Source organism: Contarinia nasturtii, unplaced genomic scaffold, assembly GCF_009176525.2.
Source record: "Contarinia nasturtii isolate CC-2019 unplaced genomic scaffold, AAFC_CNas_1.1 Cnas_scaffold_3801, whole genome shotgun sequence".
NCBI classification, from domain to species: domain Eukaryota; kingdom Metazoa; phylum Arthropoda; class Insecta; order Diptera; family Cecidomyiidae; genus Contarinia; species Contarinia nasturtii.
In genome coordinates this window covers 99-10,770 of record NW_022201098.1, presented here as the reverse complement: position 1 = coordinate 10,770, position 10,672 = coordinate 99, and the positions used below count along the sequence as shown (strand labels likewise).

The 10,672-nt window shown below is 36.6% G+C and overlaps 2 protein-coding genes across 3 annotated transcripts; one reads left to right on the top strand and one right to left on the bottom strand.

The window, feature by feature from the left end:
• The first annotated feature begins 206 nt into the window (after positions 1-206).
• Positions 207-1,505, top strand: LOC116350168 (zinc finger protein OZF-like). The gene has a single exon (XM_031781904.1). It carries the CDS (start codon positions 207-209, stop codon positions 1,503-1,505), a length of 1,299 nt encoding a protein of 432 aa, XP_031637764.1.
• Positions 1,506-2,792: 1,287 nt separating this feature from the next.
• LOC116350169 (C-1-tetrahydrofolate synthase, cytoplasmic) lies at positions 2,793-9,687 on the bottom strand. Of its 2 annotated transcripts, none has more exons than XM_031781905.1 (13): positions 9,555-9,687; positions 7,443-7,653; positions 7,257-7,381; positions 7,015-7,148; positions 6,761-6,861; positions 6,432-6,543; positions 5,932-6,050; positions 5,570-5,862; positions 5,027-5,155; positions 4,065-4,954; positions 3,846-3,978; positions 3,433-3,721; positions 2,793-3,287 (listed from the first exon to the last, which is right to left on the bottom strand). In XM_031781905.1, exons 1-13 carry the CDS (start codon positions 9,587-9,589, stop codon positions 3,045-3,047), a joined length of 2,814 nt encoding a protein of 937 aa, XP_031637765.1. In that variant the 5' UTR covers positions 9,590-9,687; the 3' UTR covers positions 2,793-3,044. The 2 variants fall into 2 exon arrangements, with proteins under 2 accessions (XP_031637765.1, XP_031637766.1); XM_031781906.1 differs by lacking the exon at positions 9,555-9,687 and adding an exon at positions 8,888-9,035.
• Positions 9,688-10,672: the final 985 nt, after the last annotated feature.

Below are 10,672 nucleotides of genomic sequence, written 5' to 3'. Positions count from 1 at the left end.
TTCGTGTTCCCTGGCCCCAAAAACACCCAGAAAACACATTTTTTATGGGTGTTAATTTTTCGACCGATTCCAATACTTTACCTTACACACTAGGTGTGTGCGGAAAAGTAAAAGTGTAATCTACCTGGAGTTTGACTCAAATCGGTGAGCAAGGCACGAAAGGCAAGGCCAATCGCAAATGTAAGTGCAAGGCAAAGTGTTGGCATATGGAAATCAAAGAGGAGAGCATCAAGCAAGAGCCGGAAGATAATGCATCTCTGATTGTATGCCCGACAAAACCATCATCGGTCGAAGCCAGTGTCAATGTTAAATCGGAGAGCGAGAGCGATAGCGAGTATTTGCGCGATGACGTGAAGGAGGAAATGGAATTTGAAGGGGATTGTGTGAAGAAAGAAGGTAACTCCACGAAGGGAGCAGGTTCAAGTAAGGGTGCCAATGATGATCAAGGTGATGTTGGCTTGGATAATGTTAACGGTGAACAGCCCAAGCGTCGTGCAAAAGTCAAGGGACCAAGAAGAGCAAAGAAAAACAACAAGACCAAACCTCGGAAAATGTCAACGGAACAGATTAAGAAGTTGCATCGTTGTACTTTTTGCAATTATCTCACACCATATGCATCGAATCTCAAAAGACATATTCGAACTCACACCGGCGAAAAACCATTCGAATGCGAAATTTGCGGGAAGGCTTTTTCACAAAAGTTTGATTTGAATCGTCACAAAATAATCCATGTTCCTGAATTGCCATTTGATTGCTCGAAGTGTCGTCGTAGATTTGCCGAAGAAGTTGATAAAATCAGTCATGAAACCAAATGCAATGGTCGCCAGTTCAAGTGCTACTTGTGCAAATTTACCACTCTGTATTTGAAAGATTTAAAACACCACATGCGAATCCACAGTGGTGAAAAACCATTCGCATGCCGTGTATGTTCGAAGGCATTTGTTAGGCTAAATGAATTGAAGTCCCATTCACGCACTCACCGCCAACAACTTCCATTCGACTGTTCAAAATGTGGTCAACGATTCGCTGCTGAAGACAAAAAACAAGTGCATGAAAATAAATGCAAGCGTCGCCGATTCGAATGTCATATCTGTCAGATATACAAACGTTTCAATAAAGGTCATTTGAAACTGCACATGCAAGTCCATCACACTGGCGAAAAACCATTTAAATGCGGTATTTGTGAAAAGAAGTTTTTCCAAAAGATTGAACTGAAGAAACATTTGGCAACACATGCCAAACAGCGTCCATTCTGTTGCGCCAAATGTCAGCGGCCATTTGAAGAAGAAGTTGATAAGAAGGAACATGAGATAGGCTGCAACCGTCGCCATTATCAATGTTATGTGTGCAAAGTTTCAATGCAAAAATTGCCGCAATTAGTAGGTCATATGGGAACTCATCATATCGGTGAAAAACCATTTTCATGCAATTTGTGTGGTGCACGTTTTACACTGAAAGGAAACGCCAATCAGCACATGAAGAATATTCATAATGGAAAGAAGTAAAACAAAAGTAATGAATCATGTTTGGAAATTGTCCTTATCGCACCAATGTTGCCAGCTTCAAAATAATTTGTAAAGAAAATGGAATTAAATAAATGAATCGAGTCAAAACATGGCACATATCGTATTTTATTTACTCATCTTTCTTTCACCTTTAGATTCTGAACTAGGATAACGTCGTTCGTATAGAAACATATTTGAACAGTTGGTAGATCCGAAAGTTCGCCTCTCACTTAAGTCAAGTTCTAGTGATTGTTTTGTGTTATCCAAAATCTATATCATAACGTTATCATTGGAAGATATTGACTAGGCCTTGTTGTACAGTAGGGTGCATCGATTTTTTATTTTTGAAAATGAAAAAAACGGCTAGTGCGGCTTTTGTAGACCTGGTCGAGAGTAACATTTTTTGTTCTGGCACTTTGGCCTACACCCCCCTCATTTTCACTCCGCTCGATTTAAAGTTCGTCATTTTTCAAATGAATTTTTTTCAATAAATTCGTATGAAAGTGAATTGGTTTTAGTATTGTTGTAGATAGTATTAGAAGAGCTCTATAAGATAGGCCCATCACAAAAATGCACTTTTCATTTTTTATGAAAAAAAGTTGCAACGGAATTTTTTTTCGCCCATCGATTTTCAAAAAAGTCATCTAAAACATATGCTTCCGTCAATATTTTTGCTCAAAATTCATGTATTTTTGAATTCCGCATGCCCAATTTACTAAAGCACCATGAATCGCCACAAAACTTTTTCCTGCAAACTTTTTTTCAGAACTCATTCGTCAATCAGAGCATTGGGTTTCATACAAAATCTAAAAATTTTCGCTTAAATGTTCACACATCGACTTGAAATTTTACACGGAGCTGGGATTTGATGAAAAATAACTAAAGCCAAAAAATAATTTCATTCTGTTGTTGTCTTGTTGACTAGAATTATGTTTAGTATATGTCAACAAAATGAATTTTTGTTTTTTGATTCGGAACCATTACACTAAACACATCCTCTTTATATTCTGGTATTAACTAGTAATTATAATGTACTCTATGCCACGTATTCATAATTTTCATTTTTGTCACTTTTTGCACTTTGCTGCATCTTCAAAATGTAATCCTAGCAAAATAACGCCCTGGAAATTATATTTTTGTCAAATTTTCTAATTTTTTTTGTGTATTTTGCTAATTTGTTTTAAAATACAATATAGCGTCCCCACGATGGATTTTATACAGATATATAAATTATTATTAGATATATTATTATTAACAAAATATGGAAAAACAAATTTTCTTCAAAAATGTGTCTTTTAAAAAAATTCAAAATATGGCTTTATTTAATCAACTTCGTCTCTAAAGCAAAACAGAAATATTTATCTTTCAGTCTGCATTCAAATTTGACAAATATGTTAAAAATTACTTAACAAATTCAAGTATAACAATCTTCATTTCAAGTTCTTAATTCTTCTTTCGTCGTCCAATAACCATTTAGGTATTCTAAAATAGTCGCAGTACTGCATAGCTGTCGTAATAGATCTGTCTTATTATTATCATTTAAAAAAGTCCTTGAATTTCGCCATTTTCCGTATTCAAGTCCATGTCGTAGAAGCACGGTCGTGTTGGCAATCCGGGCATTTTAGCAATATCGCCACAAATTGGTACGATAAATCCGGCTCCGGCTGATATAAAGATATCATTCACAACGATTTTAAATCCAAGTGGTGCACCTTTGATCGTTGGATCGGCGGTCAATGAGTTCGATGTTTTTGCCATACAAATTGGCAGGAGATTGAAACCCTGGAAATGAGAGAAAGTTAATTGGATAGTTAAAATTTATTAAATAGTTAAAATATGAAGAAGGATCAAAACGTGCTTAATATGGAACACAATCAATCAGCACATTTTTATTCATCTATCTTTCTTCTTTAAAAAATCGACTCACTTGTGCGTTGTACATTTGAATTTTCTCTTTGACAGTGGGCTGGAATTCAACCTCTCCGGCACCGTACATTTCTTGTGCGATTTTCGTTATTTTTTCTTCGATCGGTTTGTTCAAATCGTACAAAAAGCGGAATGTTGATTTTTTATTAGAACAAGCCTTGACAAGAGCGTCCGCGAGTTTTTCAGCACCTTTTCCACCTTCGGCGTAATGATAGCTGACAACAGCATCGAATGCTCCATTTTCAATGGCTGCTTTTTTCACCACTTCCAATTCGGCTTCTGTGTCATGTCTGCAAAAAAAATTTGTTGAATTAAAGAAATTAATTTGGAATAAAAGACAATGTCAATTTCATTCAAAAATTTCCTCCAATGAAAAATCCAAAAAGTGTGACAAAATATTTTTCAAAAACTTACGCATGAACATTAATGCAAACGACAACTGGTACGCCAAATTTGGTGCCATTGCTAATGTGTTTAATCAAATTTGGTAGTCCCTGTTTGACCAAGTCAATATTTTCGCTGGTGTACTCACTTTTCAATGGTGCCCCTATAAATATAGAAAATTATTCAAGTTGTGTTCGTCATCGAGTCCTTTTTAAAATACATAGTATTCATGAAATAGTGCCACTTTACCTGGTGTAACCGCCGGTCCACCGCCGTGCATTTTCAATGCTCGAACAGTGGTCACAAGTACAACAGCATCGGGTACCTTTTGTGAGGTGCGACATTTAATGTCCATGAATTTCTCCATGCCAATGTCGGATCCAAATCCGGCTTCCGTAAGACAAAAACCATTTTGTCCCACCAATTTCAATGCAATATTATCGGAAACAATTGACGAGCATCCGTGTGCAATGTTCGCAAATGGTCCGGCATGTACAAAAACTGGTGTTCCCTCCAAAGTTTGCATCAATGTCGGTTCAATTGTATCTTTAAGTAATACCATTAAGGCACCAGTAATGCCCAAGTCATCGGCCAATACGGCATTTCCATTCAAATCGAAGGCAACCACCATTTTGGCTAAACGTTCTTTCATGTCGGTCAAATCTTGGGCCAATGCTAAAATTGCCATTATTTCACTTGCAACCGAAATTGCAAAACTCTCTTTACGTGTAAAACCTTTTTCTGTTTTCGATTCACCGATGGTGATTTCACGCAAATAACGATCGTTAATATCGAGCACACGTGTCCAAACCACATTTTTCGGATCAATATTCAATCGACTGAATCGTGTAATTTCGTCAGCAGTCAATTCATTGGGATCCGTCTTTTGGATATTCAATCGTTGCAAGCGGCGTAATTGAATCGTTGAAAAACTACGTTTTCCTTTGATTGTCGGTACCAAACGGTTGTAGAGGGCTTCGGTTGTTTGCGTCGACTCGTGGAATATACGAGCATCCAATTGGGCGGCAAGTAAATTGTTGGCAGCGGTGATCGCATGAATGTCACCCGTTAGATGAAGATTGAAATCTTCCATTGGAATCACTTGACTGTATCCACCACCGGCTGCACCACCTTTTATACTATTGTTGGAGAAAAATGTTACCATTTAAAGTGTGTGGAAAATTAAAAATGTTTGTTCGGCCGTAACTCACCCAAATGTTGGGCCTTGTGATGGTTGACGTAGGCATGCCATTGCATTCACACATTTTGTTGCCGCCAATGCTTGAGCCAAACCAATTGTACACGTACTTTTTCCTTCTCCCAATGGTGTCGGTGTGATTCTGAAAGGGATACGAGGAACCCATATAATTCATTTGCGGAGTAATTTTGACGGTGGCGGGACTGTGCGGAGTTTGGCGGAGATGAAATACAAACTCTGTGTGTACGAGGGTAACAGCACTTCTATGTGTATCATTCTTACGCAGATGATTAGTAACTTAGCTGTGTGTACGGCTACTAAGATGTTCGATTGGACAAAATAAATCTATGAACAGCAAAGAATGCTGTTGCACTGGCACACACAGCATTTGCATGCTATCTCCGCCGAACTCCGCACAGTCCCGTCATCGACAAAATTACTCCGCAAATGAGTTATATGGGAACACGAATAATATTCAAGTATTTTTTAATATTGAGTGTCATCAAGTGGAAAATCGCTTGTCGTTTCCAAAAAAAAAACCCTTATAATGACTCACCCAGCAACAACAACATATTTTCCATCGGGTCGGTCTCGAAGACGGGTCAATGTGTTCAGTGAGATTTTCGCCTTTTTCGGACCGAACAAATTCACTTCGCTCGATTGCAAACCAATTTCGTCGGCCAATTTTTTTATGTCTTTCGGTTGTTGTGCACGTGCAATTGCAATGTCACTGGGAACTGGTTTGATCAAGTTAAGCGGTAATGGAGATAGGCTCCACTGTTTAGAGCCGGTGATACGATTCACCCAATGTACATAGGATTGTACGGTATTTTTCATTAACATGGCTACCTTTGGTTCAACAGAGACATACAAAAACATGAGTATTATTCTACTTATCGCTTATTTTACTAATTATACTGTCATGGGTCCAACACCACCCGGTACTGGTGTTATGTATGAGGCGACTTTGGATGCTTCGTCAAAATCAACATCACCGCATAAACGTTGCACGGTGGTATTTGTGGTAGGGTCGAGCACTGGCAGAAAAAAATAGAAACGAAGATTAAAGGTTAGATGGACATTTTTAGTTTGGAACATTTTTAATGGAGAATATTGAAATTGGTGACAAAATACATGTTTTTCTTCTATAAGTTCCAATCAAACATACTCGGTAAAAAAGAACGATGTTATACACGAGGAGTACGAAATGTATGGACTTTCGAAGAAGTCGGAACTTTAGACATACGTATCCATATTGTGTGATTGATAGATTAAAATCGATCGGACATATCGATTTCTCTTTTTGTCTCTTATCTCTTTTCATATAAAAATTTAATAGTTTTCGCCTTTCTCTCTATATATTTTGTCTAATTTCAACAATTTGTCTCATTCCAATATCTCAATCAATCGTAACTCACCGGAAATCGAATTAATTCCACAATCAATAACAACGGCATTCGGTTTAATCCAGTCTCCCTTAACAAATTTTGCTCTGCCGATAGCAACAACCAAAATGTCAGCCTCTCTAATCTACGTCAATACAAAAGCACATTTTATGTATGAAAAACACTGAATTAAAATCTACAGTGAATCAAATTTTTTTGATAGACAAAATAACAATCAAAGTAAGCAGAGAAACTCTCCATTGACATAGGATTTATATACGAATGGCGTGTGAGTGGAGTGTGCCATGCTAAATTTTGTCTACCAAAAATATTAGACTCAGTGTATATTGTATAACACATACCACATCGGGAAGATTTTTTGTTTTCGAATGGCAAACAGTGACGGTTGCATCATTCCATTTGAGTAACTCCGAAACTGGCGTGCCCACAATCTTGCTGCGACCTTTGGTTCAACAGAGACATACAAAAACATGAGTATTATTCTACTTATCGCTTATTTTACTAATTATCGCTATTTACAAATACTGCACCATCACAAATTCATAAACTGATAAAAAAACACGACCTTTTGGGGTCACCAAATCAGTTTGCTTACCAAGAACAACCGCTCTGGTGCCTGCCATCGGAATGCCCGATCGTTTGATCAATTCAATGCATCCGTTTGGTGTGCATGGAACAAAACCAGTTTTAGTATTGATTGCCGTTCGTCCTTCGTTCAATGTATGCAATCTGAAAAAAAAATTTGATAATTAAAAATTGAATTTTATGATTAGCTCTGCGGCAAGAATAGATTGTTTTTTAACGGAAATTTTCAAATGAGATAGTAAATTTGCTTACCCATCGACATCTTTTTCGGGACTGACGTAATCGGTCACCAAATCTGAGTCAATTTTTTCCTCACAATCCAATGGCATTTGGACAATAATTCCATGCACATTTTCGTCATTGTTTAACTCGTCCAACTGATGAGAGATAATGAAATAGTAAATATTTGTTTGAGCGGACAAAGTAACAGTAATATACCTTTGCAAGAAGTTCACTTTGTGTAATGGTTCTGGGTAGTTTGACGTGTTGAGCTTCAATGCCGATTTCAGCGGCCGCCCGAATTTTCATGCGAATGTAGACATTCGAATCATCACGACCACCAACTTGAACGATTGCCAAACCTGGCACCAAAGTGGGATTCTGCTTTTGAATCTGCGACACTAACTGCCTCAATTCCTGACGAATTGATCTGGGGAAAAATTTAAATATTTAGTCATTTTTCTTCAAAGTACATTTTTTCAGACTTCATGAAATAAATCGTATTTATCACAAAAAAATTGTTTGAAGTTTTTTTTAATAGAGATATGCGAAGAGGAGCGACATAAAAATCACACGGTATTCATTTTTTTTTTCACTGACGAATACAGTTACAAGAGAACCGCATGAAACAGATAAAACATTGCTGGTCGATTTTGTTTGTTCTCAATTCATCTCTTTCATATGCAATCATCCAACCCTTTGAAAATAGCATTGTTGTCATTCACAGCGTTACCTTGACCTTTGCGCATTGCTTTATGTTAATTGAGTGTGGAATGAATTGTATGTGTGCGTTGAAATGAGATGACCAAACAATGTATTGAAACAGTGGAAAGAAGCACGGTGCGATTGCCGTTGGCTTTGCATACAAAATATCGCCCGTTTGTTTCATTTGTGAATGATTTTATTCCGGTCTCTTTCGCACCTCTATCTACAAACTTCACTCTCTCTCATTCTCTAGTACTGTCGTGCTCTAACACTCTTGCTCTCACGCTGCTCTGCTTTATTCCCTATATTCTCGATCTTTTTCACACTCTTGTTGCTACATTCTCGCTCTTTCTCATTCTCTCACACATACCCCCCATTTAAGCCATGTTTTCAACAAAAATAAACTCGATTTTCAAATCGAAAACAAAATTATCAGAAGTCGCTGAAAATAGCTGTCTATTCAATAATTTACACAAATTCCGTGCCGCGTTGGACTGCCACAATGTAAAAATATACAAAAAACTCAGACGATGTGTTAAATGATAAGCTGTCTAAAATTATCGCACTTTCGCATTCAATTAATTGAAAATTGTATTTATTTGGATGTTCTCAACCATTTCCAATAGCATATTAGCAATTGAACTCAAACATTATGCGATTAGAAATTGTTTCATTGAAAACAACAACAAATATTGAATAGAAAAATGTACCAGCGGTAGAAATCACTTGAAATTAATCAGTTTAAAAAAGTTTTTGTATTCAGATAACACACATATTCTATTCAACTCCAAAAATCCAACAAATGAAACTAAGCAATTTTTTTCTTACGAAATAGTTACACACGGAATAGTTTGCTGTTCACACTTATTGTGTGCGCACATACAACATAGAACTGTCAAAAATGCCGGTTGGCATGTGTTTTGAGACAGAAATATGCTGCTTTTGCTTATCACACTTACTTGGCGATGTCTGTTCCCGAAATTAACTGTGCCATTAGACACCTTCAACGAAAAATTGCGAAAGAATAAACACTGAATGAGAAAATTTAAAAACTGAAAATTTTCTATCAAAAAATGTCTTTTTAAAGAATTGTGCTATGAAAAAAGTCGATTTGTTTGATGTCGTCACACTGCCAGCTGAATTTCAACTAAACGAGTGTTTTTTTAAAAACGTCACTCTCTATGGCAATTCATTCATTCACTGATCGTACGCAGTGAGTTGTACGCAAGCGCTCTGTGTATATCGGTATTGTTGTAGATAAATGTAACATCTGTCAGACGCCGTCTGTCTAATGTTTTTTTATGTGTAAAACAAATCGAACTAGTTTTACTTGAAATGTACATATCAAATCGTGTGACCGTTTTCTTAAGGTTTCTTAAAGGGAATCGGAGAAAAAAGTTGTTTAAAAGATGGGTTTTGGCGAATAGATCGAACTGTTCAATGAAACTAAATATATGAAACCGAATGACCTCTGCTGAACACGGAGTCTCTCTACTACAAGTAATTAAAGACTTCGGAAGCCAGACAACAAAATACGAGAAAAAATTACATAATTTCATTGAAAACAAATTGATTACCACATTTACGAAATTATTATCAGTAAGAGGTAATTTTTCAATCACTTACTTTGCTGTTTCGGTACCCGAAATTATTTTGGCCATACTTGAAACGTATCAATCGATGAATATGAACACTTGTTGAATGATGTTTACCTGTAGATAGCTGAAGCTCAACTGGCATGTCGTGCGTAAGGTTTGCATCTAATGTACGGAACCAGCTGTTTTCTAAACAGACACGAAAATGCTTGTATCAGTGCAAATCAATGAAAACGTCACAAAATACATATGTATATGGGTTCAGATTTGACTCTAACCTTTGTTTATCTTATCAACGCAATATGCGGTAAACAACATTTGCGACAAATTTAGGTGAATGTTATCTGTCTAGTTGCTGAAAGTAATAAAAATTACAGAAGCTATAAGGTGTTTACACACCATTTCATTTATCAAGATGCACGGATATGTAGACATTAGTAGATGGCAGCGACTGGATAGATAGCGCTCACATTAATCCATATGTACACAACTCAACGTATTGCGTATGTTCACCCCAAGCAAACTGTTATGCCTCACCAAAAACAAATAACGAAAATATTTACTACATTTATGGACTGATAAACTTGACCAAAAATTCCATATTTTTCGGGAAAATTATGTGGATTTGTTTTGAAAAACTCAAATCCCGTCTGTAAATAAAAGGAGTGGCCAGTGGATATGATTGGAGTATTCAATGCAATCTGCCGACCGATGTGTGCTATTGACTGTGATTTATTTTTTATTTTTTGTGATGCTGGATGCTGCCATAATTTGAGGCGACAAATCATATTTGCTTTTCAAGCAAAACTAAATACGGTCGATTACTTTTCTCACCAGGGTTGATTTTCCCACACACAAAAATATGCGACCAAATTATAAACGCCAATCTAACATAGAATTATAAAAATGACTGCATTGAATTTAAATTTGACCGCAGAGTACTTAATAATCGCATCTTTATTTGATTTGGCCACATATTTTTTTGTGTGTAATAAATAAGAATGCAAACGAGACACTTATTACCTACTAACTATGACTTGCCCTTCAAAATAAATGTTACCTTTGTTCCGCTTTCCAATTGAATATTTAAAAAAATGTATTTTTAGAAGTGTGTCCCTGACATAATCTTACCGCTTTTACTTTTCCGCA